The 20050-nt window shown below is 40.0% G+C and overlaps 1 protein-coding gene across 4 annotated transcripts in view; it reads right to left on the bottom strand.

Moving 5' to 3' along the window:
- Positions 1-5803: 5803 nt before the first annotated feature.
- ZNF507 (zinc finger protein 507) overlaps positions 5804-20050 on the bottom strand; it is a 41021-nt gene continuing 26774 nt past the window's right edge. For all 4 annotated transcript variants that reach the window (XM_082711098.1, XM_082711097.1, XM_082711099.1 and 1 more), the window contains 2 exons: positions 9736-9870; positions 5804-9624 (listed from right to left, as the gene is read on the bottom strand). In XM_082711098.1, coding sequence (XP_082567224.1) covers positions 9258-9624; positions 9736-9870 — 502 coding nt within the window. In that variant the 3' untranslated portion in view covers positions 5804-9257. The remainder of the gene's footprint in view (positions 9625-9735; positions 9871-20050) is intronic.

Genomic DNA, 20050 nt, shown 5'->3' with positions numbered 1-20050 from the left:
GGCTGTTCTGGTCCACAGACCAGTGGCCCTGGCTGGCCTTCCCAGTTTGTTCCTTTGGACTGCTCAAATGTCACTCCCTGCAACAGGCATAATACAACAGGTGTCTGAACTCCTAGAAGTACACATTTCCTACCAACGGATGCCAAAGCGTATTGTCTGGCTTGGGAGTTTTTCCGTAGGAAGAAGTAGGACTTTGAGCCAGAAATATATATGTTTCTAACACTCTGAAACTAAGTTATTTTATCCTGCTTTCAATCATGGCTAACCTAGCATGGGGCTGGATTTTTTCACTAACACTAAGTGTTCCTCAGCAGCCCTCCTGAGTCCACCCATGAATCTCAGTAAGCCAGCCGGAGGGACTCCTGTGGAAAATTCGCAGGTATGGCCGCAGCTCTCCAGACCTGCCAGCCAGGGCTCACCGGACCCCAGCAGCCGTGTGGAGTGTGAACTGGGTGTATTCAGCACTGTAGGGATCCCCGCACGATGAGGGAGCAGATGCAGCCATCTCGGAGAGGTTTTTATTCAAAATCTCTTGAGGACCTTTTGAATTTTCAGTCTGGATACCAGAAAACCGCTTGCAGTGGTATCCTACTCTCCTGGCAATGGTATCCTACTCTCCCGGCAATGATCGCCAACCAGGTCATTTATCGAGAAGCCTGGCTGAGGATTCAGTATTAAACAGGGTACGGCTTAGCTGCCCGAAGCCTCACCTCAAAAACAGTGGCTTCCGGAAGACGTTTATTTCTGTCATGGAGGCAGCCCAGCTCCACAGTCTCAGGGACCCCGGGTCTGTGTCAGGGCTCTGCTCTCCCCAGGATGTCACACTCGTTACTGTAGTCAGCTCTTCACCACAGTCACAAAACAGACAGCAGGAAACCAAAGGGAAGGGGAGGGAGCTCAACCCAGTAGTTTCATGTCACTTCTGCTCATACCCCATTAGCCTTCCTTTGGTCACACGGCCTTGCCTAAGCCACAAGGAAGATTGGGAAGCCGGCTGGCCACGTGCGCCCTTCTAGAAACCCTCCCGCCGTGGGAGAGAGTGGGTGTTGGGGAACACGTGAGAGCGTCTGCCACAGCTCACACGGGAGGTACTTTCTTCCGAGGGGCGAGGTTGAACTGTGCTGTGTCATTAGTTTCGTCTCTGCCGATCACAAACTCCAGGAGCACCAGCAGTACAGAATCCCTTTCTATAATAGAGTGTGGGAATGGTTCACAACCGTGAAACAGACCCAGAGCAATTCACAGTTTACGTATGTTGTGAAGGGTCCCAACTCAAGCCAAAACATTATCGAACTGGCTACTAACTGAGGATTCCCTAGCTGTCAGTATCCCCCACCAACAACCTTGGCTTTATGGAAGCGTGTACATTTCTTTTTTTTTTTTTTAAACTGGAAATTTATCTTAGATGCGACGTGTCTACAATATTCTAGGTACTGAGAGATAGGTTTGCCTTTTTTGGTATCGGTTAAGGGATAGGATATTTTGAGTATCCTTCCCCAAAACACAAGCCAGCATGGTTCTTAGGTTAGTTTCTAAGGTTGTAGCAAGAATCTTTGCTACCAGCATTTATAAGGCCAAGTTTAATCTCCAATGCCCTCACAGTTAATGCGCCAAACGAAACCACCACCGTCGAGCTCCTCGATGGCCAGGCCCTCTCGTTGCCTGGTCACTAACCTTCCCAACTGCCCTGCGAGCTCTGAGTAGTACCTTCTGTTCTACTGATGAAGAAATGGGCTCAGGAAAGGTGGAATGTCTTGCTCAAGGTCACATGGCTGGGAAGCCAGTTCTGTCCCGAGCTGTGTCAGGACTTGACCAAGTGTTTTATGGACAGTCTCGTTTGACCCATGGGTCTCTGTGAGGCCGGTATTAGACTGGTGGCCCAACATTTCACAAAACAGAAGAAAGAGCCAAACTTCTAAAAGATTAGAGAGGGTCCAGCCAGGCCGTGTTCCAAACCGGTGGTGGCGGCAGTGCCCCCGGCGCCCGGTGTGCGGCTCAGGTGGGCTGTCTCCCTGACATTCCTCCCCAGTTTCAGATGGGAACGTGGTGCCTGCTTTCCCATGGGGAAGAGTCACACTTAGTTTTTTTCCTGCTATTTCAAAGTTTAGTTTTAAACATTGTCGGGCTGTATGGCTGCTTAATCAGCATTTGCTCACCAGGATACAAAGCGACTCCAGCTGGGCACAGGTTCTGAAGAGCCTTATTTTAGATTTTTTGTCCTATACGGTGATATTCCACATGGACTCCAGTATCAGCATTCTAGAAAGACACCACCTCACCACCTGTGTTCTGCTTCACACTGGAGAAGGCCTGAAACAATGAAGGTAACCTTGAAACCACTGGTTTACTTAATTAAGACTGGTTGGGGTTTTTTTGGTACCATGTTAGCTATAGAAGATCAGACATAAATACAGCTTAAGATTTGAACCACGTCCTGCTGTACTTTTTCTCAAGCCTGAAATAGAATTTTCTAACACCTTTTGTGGTTGGAAATGCTGAATTTAAATAGGACTGCAGATATAAACAAAAAGAGCAAGATGTGGATTGATGTGCCTATTTCAGTAGAGTGCAGCCACATTATTTCTGAAATACAGATACAAAAATTGACAAACTGACAAGTGGGAAATACAGAAATCTGGAGATGTGCACTGCAGTGACAATAGGCCTTTAAATAACGCTATTAGGTACTAATAAAAGACCTGAGAAACGAGTAACTTATGTTGTCGAGGGTCTCTCCAGGTCATAGTTTTTAAGAATAATAAAAACCCCATTTCATCATTATTCGTACCAGTGGCAATGACACAGATAAGTTTTCATTTCATTTTTCTTTTTAACAAAGGATAAAGCTGAGAAATCGGTTGAGGTAACTAGGTGAGTCTGAGCTTGTGGTCAAGGATTCATTTTCTTCTGATTTGTGGAAGTCAGACTCCATCTATCCAACGTGCAATGTCCTTTCCAAACAAAGGACCCAGGTACCTCAGTATTACCATGGAAGTCCCTGGCTTACGTTTAGTTTTGCAACGTGTTAAGCAATGGTGCCTTCACTAACTGGTCGAAGTGACAATTGGTGTGAATGTGGTTGAGTTAGGAAGCCAAAAGACAGCAACATTTGGTAATTTAGTTACGAAATGGTAAGAATTTATATTAGGTGCCTAAAATCAAACTCTTTAATTCAAAGGAAGATCTATTATTTACTTTTGTAAGGCAAACAAGTGAAGTGGTGATTACCCATTACTGGAAAAAACACTCAAGGAGACAAGAAAAACTGAGTAGGTCAGAATCTTATACTTAGGGTTTGTGTAGGAAAATGCAGCACCACAACATGAGGTCCAGTCCTCAGTCCAATACATGGACTGGGTCTTGCTGCGCAGGTGGGACTCCGGAAATTGATCATGAACCTTACTTACAGTCATTTGGATTTTAAGCTATAAACCCAAACACACTACCTAAGCAAGCCTGTCCTATGGCATCGATTAGAAACTTTTCTAGGAAACTACAGGGCTGAAAATGTCTGTTTTACATTTTGGTGGCTAATGTGGAAGACATCTAGGAAGGAAAGGACTCTTCACTCTGCCAGTTAGGTCAACAGACCGACACTAAAGCAAGCCACAACCTCCTTGAATGTGGCATTAGGCTTGGACAAGCTGTTCTCCATCACCAAGAGGCACATCAAACACTCTCAATTCTGGATCCTGGATTCCTCTGTCATCTGTCGGCAGGGTGAGGGGCTCAGCTCCAGCGGCTACCCAGTTACCAGGCACAGTGGTCAACCGTGCGGGTGGAACAGCCAGGCCGGTTGAAGCGCCCAGGTCGCCGAGAGGGTGAAGCAGGCAGCGGACGGGCAACACTGTCAGGCCGTTGGGAGAAAACAAGGCAGGACTTTTTATAGCAGCATTATTTAGTTTCTTATTTAATCGTGCACTGTTATTTTAAACAAATTGTGTGTGGCTCTAAATAGCAGAGATGATGAAATAGGTTAAAGTCATAAATTATGGATAAGGGCTGTGGAAGAACAGGAAGACTTTATAAAAATTACAGAGGGAGAAATAATAATGATTTAGCTAGAAAACAGTGCTATAAAAAGCTTTCTCTATAAAAAGGTTTTTTTCCCTTTTTTCTTTCTGGTAGTTTTAAAGCACGGGTCATACCATTGTTCCAGCTCAGAGGTCAGCCAACTTTTTCTCTGGAACTATTTATTGTCTGACAAATGGTACGTAATTTGGGCTTCGTGGGCCTTACGGTCTCTGTCTCAACTCCTGGACGCCCCTGTTGGACATTGAACATAGTCATGTGCCAGTGGAAACCAACGGGTGTGGTTTTACTCTAGTCACAAACACAAGTGGTAGGCCAGAACAGAAGCCAGAGTGTAGTTTGGTCCAATAGACCAGCACAGTCCAACAGGAAAATGATGTCGGCCACATGTGGAATTTAAAATCTTCTGATAGCTACATTAGAGAAGTAAAATCAGGTAAAATTATTTTAATAGTCTATTTTATTTAAACCCAAGTGTCATTTCAACATGTACTATAAAAGCTATTAGTAACACTTTACCGAGGTGCCTGGGTGGCTCAGTTGTTAAGCATCTGCCTTTGGCTTAGGTGATGATCCCAGAATCCTGGGATCGAGTCCCACGTCCGGCTCCCTGTTCCGCAGGAAGCCTGCTTCTCTCTCTCCCACTGCCCCTACTTCTGTTCCCTCTCTAGCTGTGTCTTTGCCAAATGAGTAAATAAAAAATTTTTTAAAAAGATTTTATTTATTTATTTGACAGAGAGAGATCACAAGTAGACAGAGAGGCAGGCAGAGAGAGAGAGAGAGAGAGAGAGAGAGAGAGAGGGAAGCAGGCTCCCTGCTGAGCAGAGAGCCTGATGCGGGACCCGATCCCAGGACGGAGATCATGACCTGAGCCGAAGGCAGCGGCTTAACCCACTGAGCCACCTAGGCGCCCTAAGTAAATAAAATCTTAAAAAAACCCACACTACCTTTTTTGTACTAAGTTTTCAAAACTGTGTGTACTGTACACTCACAGCGCACTTGTCAGGTCTCAGCTGCTTGAAAGCCACACGTGGTTCGTGGCTACCAACCTGTAGTATTAACGTTCTGGAACTTCTATGCTGGGCTTTCCATAACCGGTGTGGTTTGATGACAAAGTACTGGCATTTGCTTCTTACAAAATAGGGGATGGAATTACACTGCTGCAAGGGATAAAGAACAAGATTACAGCTACTGAGAAGCATGTGGCCTCAGACACTTTAAGCTGAGCTGGCCTAGGATGCTGGGGCACAAATGGGTAAATGAGAGGAATGACAGAGTCGGATGATGTTAGCGTCACGTGTCAGTGCAACAAACAAATCTAGTTAAAAAAAAAAAAAGCTTTGATATAGACCACAAAATCATCAAGGTGTAAATATAACACTGTAGATTTTGGCCTTCAGTAAAAAAATGCTGATTGTTATTAACCTAGCTGGTCTTCAGCACTGTCACTATCAGAATTGAAGGTGTCTAAAAATGATTGGGAAGATAAAAATGGAAAACCGTGTAGCAGGAAAGAAAAAGAGCTTCAAAAGTAGACTCAATTTTTAAAATGATTAAAATGATCTAAGTGCTTTTCCAATTATTTTTGTATAACAGGGTTTAATGCTCGTTGATAATTTACCAAGTTCCCAAAGGGTAATCTTAAGCCATAATCGTAAGCTCAAGCCTTGAGAAGTTCTTCAGTATTTAAACCTAACTGTCCAAGTGATCAAATCAACATTTCTAGGATAAAAATGGATAGAACCTTTTGGTAAGAAAACGTAGAGGCAAGTGTTTTTAACAAAAAATTTATTACCAAAATACAATATTAAAGTCAATACATGACAAACTCCTGTAAAGCAAAATAAATTATTCTAACATTGTACAGTATTTCCAAAGGTAGTTAAAGAAGCACTATAGACCTTGCTTCACTGTTTGTGGAACAGATGAACTGTTCTACCATGAACACAGTCCTAGAGTTTTAGGCTTTAAGGCATGCAGCTTGATGTGCAGGATAATTTTACAAAATGCAAATCATCCTATTTTAATAAGATACAGTGTCGGAATTAACTGTAGTCTTTACATGTCAGTGTTCCAGAAATTTTTAGACTTTGGCTATAGAAGCAATGCCATAGTGTTACACAATACTCATTTCTTAAAAAAATACATGTATTCATGTCCATGAATATCAAACTCAAATTTCTATTAAATATATTTTATAGAATATTACTTAGAGCACCTTGCTGTACAATAAAAAAAGATTAAATAAGTGTCTATGAAAACTAAAAATATAATAAGTCTCAATAGAGAAGCCTGCTTGTCTTTGTCAAGCCAAGTACATTGTGGGAAGATACAATGTAAACATGGGTGCCCACCATCTGCTTTGTGAGAAACGACAGAAAATAAAGAAGCCACCAATAACTACCTCAAATAGGATGAGAGATCTAGAACAAAGGCTTCCATCAGTGCCCATACACTGCACCGGACACAGAACTAAAGTCTACAGGCAGGGCACTGGGAGAACAGTGGGGCCGCCCACCACCTTCTGGGTTATTAGAGGAGGAGAGAAAATGCTGGCCCCCTGGAAAGTATTACTTGTAATCATCAGAATGCATCATCTTGTCCCCTTTCCACCTTTGCCTCATATCTAGTACGTTTCTTTTAAAAACTATTTTTACTATCAAATCTTAGAACTCCAAAGTGGAAAACAAATACTATGAGCTTTATTATGGCAAAAGATCTACTACAAGTAAAATGTTATTCCTATAAGGAGAATTCCTGCTGATTATTGAAATAGCTATCTCTTCTACAATTAAAATTGCATACTTAGCCTTCATTATTACTTTTAGAAATGTTCAATTGTTTGTAGTAGAGACACTGTTCACTTAAGGCTTGCCACAAAATGCTAACAGGAAGGTACAGAACACCCATGGCATAGGGGTCCTCCTATCGTCCCGGGGAAAGCGTGTGAGGATATTCTAGGCTAGAATCGGATGAATGTGAAAGATTTTGAACTTCTGGTTTAATTTTTTCTCCATGAGTTAGGTAAATTTCAAATCCATGATTCCAAATGGAAAATTTAAGTAACAATCAATGGAAGTGGTTTAGGGAACTGAAGGTAATTTAGAAAGTCACTATTGATGTTTTTGGGATTTTGGGGGGTTATTAATATTTTCCAAATGATCACATGAAATTAAAACCAAGGAAACATTATAAAACAAAATCTGGCTACTAAGGTGGTTAATTTTTAGAGTAGGTGGTAAAAATGGAACCACTTAAAATACTTAAATTTGAAATGAAATATAATTGTATTTTAATTCTGAAAACATGAGAAAATATAAATCCACATGCAGTGAATTTGGGTAATATAATTTAGTATATATATAAGTTCATTTTATCTTTTTAAAAACCACCTATCAGAAATGGAGTAACTCTCATAAATAAGTTAAAGCTACCTAAATCAAACAGCTGCAAAGTTAGGATCAATTCTGTTTAAATATCATCGACATGAGATTATAAAAAAATTTAAACAATGTTTCAAGATGGCCTGGCCCCACTTGACTAGTTCCTGATATGACTTTAAAAACATTCATTCACTCAACCCATACCTGGAGTTTGGGAATTCTTTCCTAAAGGTGTCTACAGAGTACTCCACTCAAGAAATTGTTTTCAGTGTGTTCTAAGGTTATCACAGTCACAGCCTCAGCACTAGAAGGTGTTAGAAATCAAGTTCAGGAAGAGCACCATGAAGATGGTGCACTGTGTGGTGCACCCGCCTTTTGACTTGTGCGCAGAATTTACTTTGACAAAACAACACACACACACAAAAAATGATCAGCACTACCAAAGCGAAAACAAAACACCCCTGTTCTCTTCACTTCGAACACACTATACTAAAACGGTGTAACTGATGAGAAGCTTACATGTATCCTGCGGCGAGTTTTAGAGCAAAAGCACTGGTCGTTGGTCTTCCACATGTCCTACTGCCCACTGACAAAATGGAATATCCGAGCTGGGAGAAACACTGTGGACTTGCCAAATGTTTGTTATTAAAAGTTTTATAAACAACCTGAATTTTTACTAGAGTGTAGCCACATCTGATTATACCTCTCGTGCTGTACAACTAGATTAATAAGCTTCCGGAAGAGTCAGATCTCCGCAGCAGTACTCATTTTAAGAGGATTCTGAATTTCACCACTCTTCCCCCAAATGATTTTTATTTAAGAGTTCTAAGTACTTCCAAGGTCTGATGATCAAATGCAGCTTTTCATACTTTGTTGCCTGAATAGACCTTTGTGATACCACACTTGGTCTGGTTTGGGAAAGAGAACTACAGGGCCCGTGTAGCTACGGAGAAAACGGCGGTGTTCTGTCAGGCACTTTGAAAAGAGCCTTTGGGAATGTGCTGCGCTAAAGGAGTCCCCATTTTCATGAACCTTCTCATTTGGTTTGAGCCTGGTGGGAACTCACCTATTTTCTCCTTTGCTCACAAGAAATTCCCTGTAAATTTAAGACAGTAAGTTACGTCTTAAATGCCTACTTATACTCTGGATTTGGATTCAGAGGTTTCTTTAAGAAGTAATGTTTCTTTAAAAAAAAAAAAAAGAGAAGTACTGTATCTTAGATTGAGCATAGGATTAATTCCTATCAATTTGGGGGAAGATTTAGGTAGATAATTTCAAAGCCCTCTGGTGATCTTTTCCTTGACTCTGTTGGTGACAGTGAAAACCCCTCAAGAGAGGAGCCTCCCACCGCCCCCAAGAGGCCTGTCCCTCTAGAGCTGGCACATCCAAGTTCAGAAGGAAGAAAAACTAAACTCTGCTTAAGATTGTGACACTTCTACAACAAGTTTTAGCATAGTTCCAGAAAAGCTCTTTCTTAATTCTTTTGCTTGCATTTCTACACTATGATAAGCTTTGAATAATAAATACACTCAATACTCAGAAGAGGTAACAGGGTTAACACAGGGTTATGTCTTTGCTTCATGCTCAAACCACTTCCCCTCACTCAGAATATTTAAATATCATTAGCGTGTATCCACTTGGAATTTTTTTTTATTACACTGCAAATTTGGTTCGGAAGTCACATGCGTCTCCTCAAAAAAACCAAAAACCAAAACCCAAATACCACACCAACTACTTCTTCTGTGTCTAGTAAGTTACTTCAGTTACTTGATAGCGCAAAGGGGAAACCGTGGTTTAAAGGATTTCTCTTCTACCGTGTTCCTCTTCAAGACATTATTCAATCTAATTTGTGTTTAAAGTGGTGCCGTGGTCCTTATTTAGGATGATGTTTACAATCTCACCTTCATGCTCTTTCATATGATCCAAGAGATTTTCTTTGCTGGTAGATTCGAAGCCACAGATACAACAACAGAAGAGTAAGACACAATACTCCATGCCAGGAGGCGCCAGACTGGAGTTTTTTTCTAAACTATATGAGGTATTACTTGTAGGGCTCAGTTTCTCATTGTCGTTGGAAGCGACGACTTCGCCAGGAGCCTGGGAAATCAGCTCTGAGGATGATACCAAATTTTCCGAACTTCCAGTGACAGGATCGGCTCTTTCCTCGCTGCTGTTTAAGAGCGTCTTTGCAGGGGATCTCCCCAGAACTCTTAAAAACAAAACACAACACACCAAACGCTGAGCTGGTTATACTGTAAGACTACAGGTTTAACTCTCACTTTAGCTTACATACAACAAGGAAAGGAGTAGGATCAGGTACCTGCCGCTCTGTGAAATGGCGTCATTGATGGCCTTGTTCACTTGTTCGTAGTTGTAATTTTGGTCACTTGCATGCTTCCACATGTGAGACTTCAAAGACGGAGGATGGCTGCACACGTACCCACACAGAGAGCATCTGAAAGACACGTGTGAGAGACAGAACGATCCCGTGACATCACTCGAAGAATTATAGTGATTCTGTAACAGTTATGAAATTCCTTCTCTGGAAGCCTTATGAGACATCCTATCTCCCTAAACTTAAGACATTACTGATTGTAAGAGACGTATTGATTTCGGAGGCTAAAGTGTCCTAGAAGAGATATCCGAGAATCAATAAAATTAAGTGTTTTCTGCTATAAAAAATTTATTAGCATCATGACAAACATCCCAGATTACTTTGGCTATTACAGTTATTTGGAAAGATTTCTAATATAGTAAAATACAACATCTTTGCTCTAAATTACTTAAATAACTACACAAAGAAAGAAAAATACATAAGATCAATACTCTATACCACTCTATTTTTTAAGAAAGTAAAAAGGGGGCACCTGGATGGCTCAGTTGGCCAAACGTCTGCCTTTTGGCACAGGTCATGATCCCAAAGTCCTAGAATCGAGCCCAGCATCAGGCTCCTTGCTCAGTGGGGAGTCTGTTTGTCCCTCTCCCTCAACCCCTTCCCCCCGTTCATGCTCTCTCTCCAATAAATAAAATCTTTCAAAAAAAAAAAAAAAGAAAGACTGTGAAAAGGAATTAAATAACTTTAACATGAACTCTGCTTATTTACAGATCCACAGAAAATGGAAGTAGTCCTTAAAAGCATCAGCAATTTAGATTTCATAAATAAAACTGTTAATTAGTTAATTAAAAAAAATTTTCTATTCAAAATAACATTTGTTTCACATGACTGGTTATACTTGGTAAAATCTGAACAGAGTGAAGTATTTAAAAAAAGTAAAAAAAAAAATAGACATTTTGGGAATAAATTCTTTTAGCACTTTTCCCCTGCATCCAGTTCCCCCTCTTAGTAACATCTTGCATCAGTGTGAAGTACCAGTTAGAAATAGTGAGCCAAAATGGATACACCATTATTAACAGCTGACTGTTCACTGATGGTGTTACACAGTTCTGTCACAGTTCTGTGACAATGCATAATGTCACACATATCCACCATGACAAATCCTAAAGGATAATTTCCCTGCCTGAAACATCCCCTGTGCTCTATGTATTCAGCCCTCCCACCCTCTTAATCCCTGTCACTGAGTCTTTTGCTGTCTCCACAGTTTTGCCTTTTCTAGAATGACACAGTTGGAATCATACAGAATGTGGGCCTAAGGACTGGTTTCGTTCATGAGGCCATATGTAGTTAAAGTTCCTTCACGTGTTTTCATGCCTGAGAGTTCTTATCACCAAATAATAGTCCACTGTCCAGATGCACCATAATTTGTTTATCCATTCACCTTCTAAAGGATATCTGGGCTGCTTCTGTATTTCGGTGATCATGAATAAAGTTGCTGTAAACATACATGGGCAGCTTTTTCGATGGATATGAATTTTCATTTTTTTGGGTAAATACCTATGAACACAACTGCTGGAGTGGATGGTAAAATTATGTTTATTTTTTATTTCATTTTTATTTTTCAAGATTTTATTTTTAATTAATCTCTATACCGAACGTGGGGCCTGAACTCCCAACCCTGAGACCAAGAGTCGCATGTTCTATGGAAGGACCCAGCCAGGTGCCCTGCAAATATAGTTTGTAAAAGAAATTTTTGTTGAATACTTCAGCAGAAGCCTAACAAATCAGCTAACTTAGCTGAACTCTTCACAACAATAAGAGACATGCTCACTAATAATGAAACACAAAGAAAACAAAAGGGCACAAGTAAATACAATTAAACAGGCAAGGTCTGAACTCTCCCTCTAACCTGCCTTCAACTTTATGACAGAAGCAGCAGTATTAGCTTTTATTACACGTCCTGAGGCATCAGGTCCAAGGCCAGTGAAGGGCCTTCTACCTCAGGAAACACTAGGCCATTTAAAGGCAATAAACGTGCAATTCCTGGAAGAACTTCCATAAATTCAAACATAAAAAAGATGTCCAATTTTCATTAATAAGCAGAAAAATGCATCATGCCTACAAGCCTGACAGGTGAGTAAGTCTGATAATGCCATTTTTGTAGAGATGTGAAGAAATGGAAATGTCTGTAAGAACAAGCACTCTGGAGAGTAATTCTTTGAAGAATGAAGAGGGGCACATATCTGTGACCATGTAGTACAGATGTAGTATAGATGTAGTATAACAAGAATAAAGATATTCTTGTTTTCACCAGGGCACATATGCAAGAATCATCACCACTGTAGCCATGACCAGTTTAAAAAAAAAAAAAAAAAGGATGCAACTCACAGCCACTGTTTTCCCACAAGAAAATGGAAATAAGGGGCGCCTGGGTGGCTCAGTGGGTTAAGCCACTGCCTTTGGCTCAGGTCATGATCTCAGGGTCCTGGGATCGAGTCCCGCATCGGGCTCTCTGCACAGCGGGGAGCCTGCTTCCCTCTCTCTCTCTGCCTGCCTCTCTGTCTACTTGTGATTTCTCTCTGTCAAATTAATAAATAAAATCTTAAAAAAAAAAAAAAAGAAAATGGAAATAAAATGGTTTATCTTCTTCCTTCCTTTCTTTTTAAAGATTTTACTTATTTATGTGGCAAAGAGAGACACAGCAAGAGAGGAACACAAGCAGGGGGAGTGGCAGACTGAGAAAGAAGCAGGATTCCCGAGAAAGGAGCCCAATGTGGGGCTCGATCCCAGGACCCCAGGATCATGACCCGAATCAAAGGCAGATGCTTAATGACTGAGCCACCCAGGTGCCCCCAAATGGTTTATTTTCATATAAAGGAACATTATACTCTGCCTAAAATGAAAGAACTAGATGTATACTTATCACTATGAACCAATGTCAATAATGATCAATGAAAAGAAAAAGTAACAAAAAGATTTGTTTAGTATATCATTTAAATAAATTGTGAAAATACCAAAACCAGTATATATTAATATATACATATAAGTGTACACACACACACACAGTCTTGAAAAAATGTTAGGAAATGATACATATTAGTATCAGGACAATGGGAAGGAAGGGAAGAAGTTTTAGCTGTCCCTGTTTTACTTCTTCAAAATGTGGTAAGATGTTTGAAAGGTTTTAGTATTTAAAATATTTTAAAACTGTTATCCCAATCTCGTTAAGACTTTATAGCTTGCATAATAATTTTATGATTGGCCACACACAGAAAACTAGCCTTAAATCATTTTATTTTGCCTACATATATATATATACACACACATACATATCTCTATATATCTGGGATGCAGTACTTTTCTCTTTTTAAGTGGCCTCCACACCAGAGCCCAACAAGGGGCTTGAACTCACAGCCCTAAGATCAAGACCTGAGCTGAAAAGAAGAGTTGGACACTTAACTGACTGAGCCACCCAGGCACCCCATGAGTGCAGTACTTTTCTGACACAATCCAATAAATCTGTTTCACTAATAATCTAGAAAAGGGCTGGCAGCTGGTGATCACTCCCATCTCCATGCCATTAAGCTCAGCATCCATGTCTGACTATACTTGCTACACTGTGGGGTTAAGTGTGCTCTGGTACAGTCCCTGGACTGGTCCCTTGAAAGGAGAGGCTGCCCTGCACCACTGTGGCCTGGCACCCAGGTCTACACTGAGCAAGTGGGAGTGAAACAGCCAAGGCCAAGAGATGCCCACTCATTCCCATCAGAACTTTCACCAAGCACAATGCCTCAATGGATGTCAAACACTGCATAGTAATTTATAATATACACACCTTTATAATTGTACTAGAAAAGGGGGAAATATACATAAACTTCTGACTCTTCAGATTACTTGTCTCCTTGTATGGATTAAGACTCTTGCCCTGAAACCTCACTGGAAAACTCTGTACCCAGATGAACGGCAGAATGCTGCACGTCAAAGCATCCTCTGAATGAAAAGTCAGTCTTATCCAATGAGAACTTTATACTTTGAGAAAAATGGGCCAAAAAGAAATGTCAGAAATTGCAAACTTATCCCACTGAAGCATCTCCAATATTACTCAAATCTTTTAAAAATAAGAGCAGTGAATTATTCAGTTAAAGAATAGATTTTTTTTTTTTTAAAGCAAACTAACTTTAGAATAGTTTTAGAGTTTTACAAAAAAGTTGAGTTCTTCCTATTGTTAACATTTTTTACTGCTGAAGTATATCTATCATAAATAAGAAGCCAAAGTTGATACATTATTATTATTAACTAAAGTTCATACTGTATTCAGATTTCCTTGGCTTTCTCCTTTTTCTACTCCAGAATCCTATCTAGGATACCATGTTACATTCCTATCTAGGATACCATGTGACATTTAGTCATCATATATCCTCTGATCTTCCAGACTTTAACAGTTTCTCAGACTTTGAAGAATACTGGTCAGATATTTTGTAGAATGTCCCTCAATTTGGGTTTGTCTGATGTCTTTGTCATGTTTAGGGTAGGGTAATGGGCTTGCTGGGGGAGGAAAACCAAGGGGTATAGTGCTATTCTCATCACATAATACTGTCACAACATGAACAATGTTGGTGCTGACCTTGAGGTCAAGTTTCTCCACAGGAAAGTTAGGCTTTCTTATCTCCTTTCCAACCTGCACACTTAGGAATCAAAGTCACAACGTGCAGCCCACACCTCACTTAAAAGAGTGGGAATTATAGTCTACCTCCTGACAGCAGAGTTATCTATGTAAAATCACTGGGAATTCTGCACAGGAGCTTTCCCTATTCTCATCCATTTATTTATTCAATCATTAATGTCAGTATGGACTGCTGCATATTTTATAGTCTGGGATATAATTCAATACTACATTACTTATTTTACTGCTGAAATCAGTGGGGGCTCCTCCAACTGGCTCCCATGTCCTGCTGACATACTCCCATTGTTTTGTCTGTTGAGCACGTCCCTTACTTTTTGGCACTACAATCTGCTCCAGGCTTACTTATCTACCTATGTGGATCAGTCATTTCTCTAAGCCATTTGTCTTTTTCCTTTTATTGGTATTAGAAACCAAGATTTGGGTGTTCAATTTACCCCCCCTTTTTTTAGACTTACTTATTTTAGAAACAGAGTGCGCTTGCAAGGTGGAGCAGAGGGTGCAGATGGAGAGGGAGAATCCAAGCAGACTCCCCACTGAGCATGGGGCCCGATGCGGGGCTCGATCTTAACATGAGATCATGACCTTAGATGAAATTAAGAGTTGGATGCTTAACTGAAAGAGACACTCAGGCGCCCCTGAATTGCTTTATTTTTATAAATAACTTATTTCTTGACTTCAAAAATTCACTGTGGAAAATTAGAAATACGCAAAAGTATACAAAGAAAACAAAAATCACTTATAGCTTAACCACTAGATGTAACCAGTATTTGATGTGTGCTTCCAGATTTTTTTTTTTTAAAGATTTTATTTATTTATTTGACTGACAGATCACAACTGACACAACTGACTGACAGAGAGGCAGGCAGAGAGAGAGAGAAGGGAGGAAGCAGGCTCCCCGCTGAGCAGAGAGCCTGCCGTGGGGCCCGATCCCAGGACGCTGGGATCATGACCTGAGCTGAAGGCAGAGGCTTTAACCCACTGAGCCACCCAGGCGCCCCTGTGCTTCCCAATCTTAAAATAGTTTATAAAATTGGAATCATGCAGGTTAACTGTTTTGTTAATATTCCTCAATATGACTTAAATTTTCTATGATAAAATATTTATGGCTGCCCACAATTCCATTCCTGATGAAACTGATGAAATTCGATCCATAATTCCCTATCAAGTTATGCAAAACATGTAATTCTAAAAACTGACAAACAACAACAACAACAACAACAACAAACCAACAAAACAAAACAAACAAACAAAAAAACCCCCTGATAATCATGACCTTCTGGTTTCAGGTCCAGCCCATAAGAAGACTTGACAGTAACTGATGACTTGCTGGCTGTTAGACCCGAGTATAAGAGTTAAAAACATGGAGGGACATAATCACAGGGAGCCCTCCATACTTTTTTGAATTTAACTCCTGGAGTTCTATCAGGCTCTTAGTGAATGTTGGAGAAAAATCCTTCTATGTCTTGGCAGGTGGAGAGTTAAAAGAACCACTTCAAAATATGCCATATCATTCTGTCCTTAACATGGTCCAACTCTAGGACAAATGCTTTAACCAGATCCTCACCTGCTGGAGTTTACCGAAGCACCAGTGGCCTGAGGGAAGGCAAATACCCAACTGCAGCTCACTCAAGCTATCTTGTCCCACAAAGAGGGGGACTGAGAAGCACACGTGAAGTTCTGTCCGGAGTCACAGACTCACTACACAACTGACACCCAATCACAGGACTATAGAATGCATCCCCTTGCCCCACATAGTACCCACGACTAAAGGCCTATTTACAGCACTGCTGTTTACCTAGCTCATCACGCCTGGCTATCAAGAAAAAAATGACAAAATTTAATACTAAGAGATAAAAACCGAAGCTTAAAGAGACACAGCAAGCGTCAGAACAAGACTGACATATGGTGGGACATTGGAATGATTTGTGACTTACACAACTGGTGATTTACACAACTATGATTAATATGCTGAGAGTGCTAGTAAGCACAATACACAGTGTGCAATAACAGATGGGTAGTGAAAGCAGAGAGATAAAAAGTCTAACAAAGAACCAAAAACACGCACAAAAACCTGGAGATAAAAAATATGTCGCAATAATGAAGAATGCCTTTAAGGGGCTTATTAGTAGATGGGACATGACTGAGGAAAGAATTTCTGAGCTTAATGATATCTCAGTAGAAATCTCCAAAATTGGAAAGCAAAGAGAAAAGACACTGGAAAAAACAAACAAAAATATACAACCAAAAAAGGTGTAACATGCATGTAACAGGAATAGAGAGAAGAAAAGAAAGAAATATAGGAAATAATTTTAAACAATAATAACTAAGAATTTCCCCAAATTAATGTCAGACACCAAACTGCAAATCTAAGAAGCTCAGAGAATACCAAGCAGAATAAATGGCAGAAGAACTACATGTAGGCATATTATTTTTGAACTATAAAAAATAAAAGAAAAAAAATCACAAAAGAAGCCAGAGGGAAAAAATACTTTAACTATAAAAGAATGAAGGTAAGAATTTTATCTGACTTCTCAGAAATCAGACAAACAAGAGAATGGAGTGAAACACTTCAAGTATTGAGGGAAAAAACAACCAACCTAGAATTCTGTAGCCAGCAAAATTTTTCTTCAAAAGTAAATCAAGGCTATCTTAGACAGACAAAAAAACTGAAGCACTTTGCTGCCAGCAGACCAGCAAGAAATTGTCTGACAAAAAATGTTAACATTTACAAGTATTTCTCCAGAAAGAAGGCAAATGATATAGGCCAGAAATGTGGATGTACATAAGGAAAGAAAGAGAATATTTAACAAACCCTCATTTTTCTTATTCTTAATTGATCTAATAACAATTTGCTCAAAATAATATCAATAATGTACCTGATTATATATGCTTATGTATGTGTACACACACACACACACACACACACACACACCATTAAGTATAAATGAAATTAATGACAGAAATGATACAAGGATGGGAGAGAAGAATTAGATTATTATTATGATTTTTAAAGATTTTATTTATTTATTTGACAGAGAGAGAGACAGTGAGAGAAGGAACACAAGCAGGGGGAGTGGATCCCAGGACCCTGGGATCATGACCTGTGCTGAAGGCAGATGCTTAACGACTGAGTCACCCAGGTGCCCAGAATTAGGATTATTTTATTATAAGGTACTTGTATTCCCCATGAAGTTGGTGTGATGTTATCTGAATGTGGATCTGGATTAGTTGTAAATGTATATTGCAATGTCTAGGGAAACCACTACTAAAAAGTAAAAAAAGAAGTGTAACTGATAAGCTAAAAAAGAAAAGAAAATGAAATCATACCACATCTTCAATCAAAAACACAAATGGCAGAGAAAGAGCAAAAGAAAAAACAGGAACAAAGAACAAAGGCAACAAACAGAAAATAGTAACAAATACGGTAAATATAAATTCAGTGATACCAACAATAATTTTGAACAGCAGTGGTCTAACAATACCAATTAAAAGACAGAGGTATTTGGGAGTGGTTTAAAGACAAGAATCAACCACATGTTGTTCATAAAAAACCCATTTTAACTACAAATACACACAGAGATGAAAAGTAGCTGGATGGAGATACATACACCACACTAATACTAATTAAAAGAAAGCAAGAGTCCTCTATTCATTTTAGACAAGGCTGACTTCAGAGTAAAGGAAAGTGATCATGACTTGAGGAAAAAGAGGGGTACTACATAATGATAAAGGGGTCAATTCTCCAAGACAGATGGTCGTTAATATGGTGTGCCAAACAAAAGATGAAACTATATGAGGCAAAAACTGATAGAACTGCAAGGAGGAACAGATGAACCCACTATTGTAGTGGAAGACTTAAGCAGCACCTAAAACAGATCGGCAGACATCACTGAATTCAGTACCACCACTAATCAGCTGGGTATAACTGACATCTATAGACTACTTCACCCAACAGCGGCAGAATACAAATTCTCAAACTCACATGGAATATTCACCCAAACAGACCACACCTTTGGCCATAACACCCCCGAACAAATTTAACAGAAGAGAAACCATGCTGTCAAACCACAATGGAATTAAGGTAAAATAACAAAAGTAGTGGAAAATCTCAAAATATTTGGATATTAAACAACACACTTAGAGTGAGCAAAATGGTATAGTATTTTGAAATTATGAAAAAGCAACTATCAAAATGTGTGGAATCCAGCAAAAGCAATGCTTGGAGGGAAATTGACAGCACTGAATGCACAGATTAGAAAAAAAAAATCTAAAACAATCATTTAAGTTTTCACTTTAGGAAACTAGGGGAAAAAATTAAGAGCATACTAAACTCAAATAGGTAGGAAAAAAAAAAAGATAGGAAGAAGATCTAGAATAGCCAACAAATACTGAAGGAGAACCAAGCTGAAGAAGGGACACTGTACAACCATGGAATCAGTTAAGAGATCAGTGGTCACTAGGAGTTTGGAGTGTGTGTGTGAGTGTGTGTGTGTGTGTGCGTGTGTGTGTTGTGGAGGCGTTGATGAGTAGGGGGAGCACAGGGGATTTTTAGGGCTATGAAACTACTCTGTGTGATACTGTTATTACTGTAATGGTAGATACATGTCATTATACATTTGTTCAAACACACAGAATGTCCACCAAGAGTGAACCTGAAAGTAAACTATGGACTTTGGATCATAATGATTTGTCACTGCAGGTTCATCAGCTGTAAGGAATATACGCCTCTGGCAGATAATACTGATAATGAAAGAGGCTATAAATGTGTGGAACAGGGAGTATATGGGAAGTCTTTGTACTTCTGCTCGATATTACAATGAACCTAAACTGCTCTAAAAAATAAAGACTCAGTCTTTAAAAATGTTTTTTTTTTTTTTTTTTAAAGATTTTTTATTTATTTATTTGACAGAGAGAGATGACAAGCAGGCAGAGAGGCAGGCAGAGAGAGGGGAGGAAGCAGACTCCCCGCTGAGCAGAGAGCCTGATGCGGGGCTCGATCGGATCATGACCTGAGCCGAAGGCAGCGGCTTAACCCACTGAGCCACCCAGGCGCCCCAAGACTCAGTCTTTAAAAAGACTGACAGCCCTATATTAAGAATTTTAGGCACTTAAAGCTTTTTTTTTTTTTTTTTGTTAAAGATTTTTTTAATTTTTTTATTTACTTGAGAGAGAGAGAGTGAGAAGGTAAGAGAGGAGAAGGTCAGAGAGAGAAGCAGACTCCCCATGGAGCTGGGAGTCTGATGCGGGACTCGATCCCGGGACTCCAGGATCATGACCTGAGCCGAAGGCAGTCGTCCAACCAATTGAGCCACCCAGACGTCCCGCCTTTTTTTTTTTTAAGAGGATTTCATTTATTTATTTGACAGAGATCACAAGTAGGCAGAGAGAGAGAGAGAGAGAGAGAGAGAGAAGGAAGCAGGCTCTCCACTGAGCAGAGAGCCAGACTCGGGACTCGATCCCAGAACCCTGAGATCATGACCCGAGCTGAAGGCAGAGTTTTAACCACTGAGCCACCCAGGCGCCCCATAGGCACTTAAAGCTTTTGATACAAAAAGTCACTTGAGAACATTGCCTGTAAACTCTAATATTTGTACCAGTATGTGTTCATTCTTTTAG

The sequence above is a fragment of the Mustela nivalis genome (assembly GCF_964662115.1).
Source record: "Mustela nivalis genome assembly, chromosome: 18".
Taxonomy (NCBI): domain Eukaryota; kingdom Metazoa; phylum Chordata; class Mammalia; order Carnivora; family Mustelidae; genus Mustela; species Mustela nivalis.
Note: the sequence above shows the minus strand (reverse complement) of the source record. Positions and strands in the feature narration are given on the sequence as shown.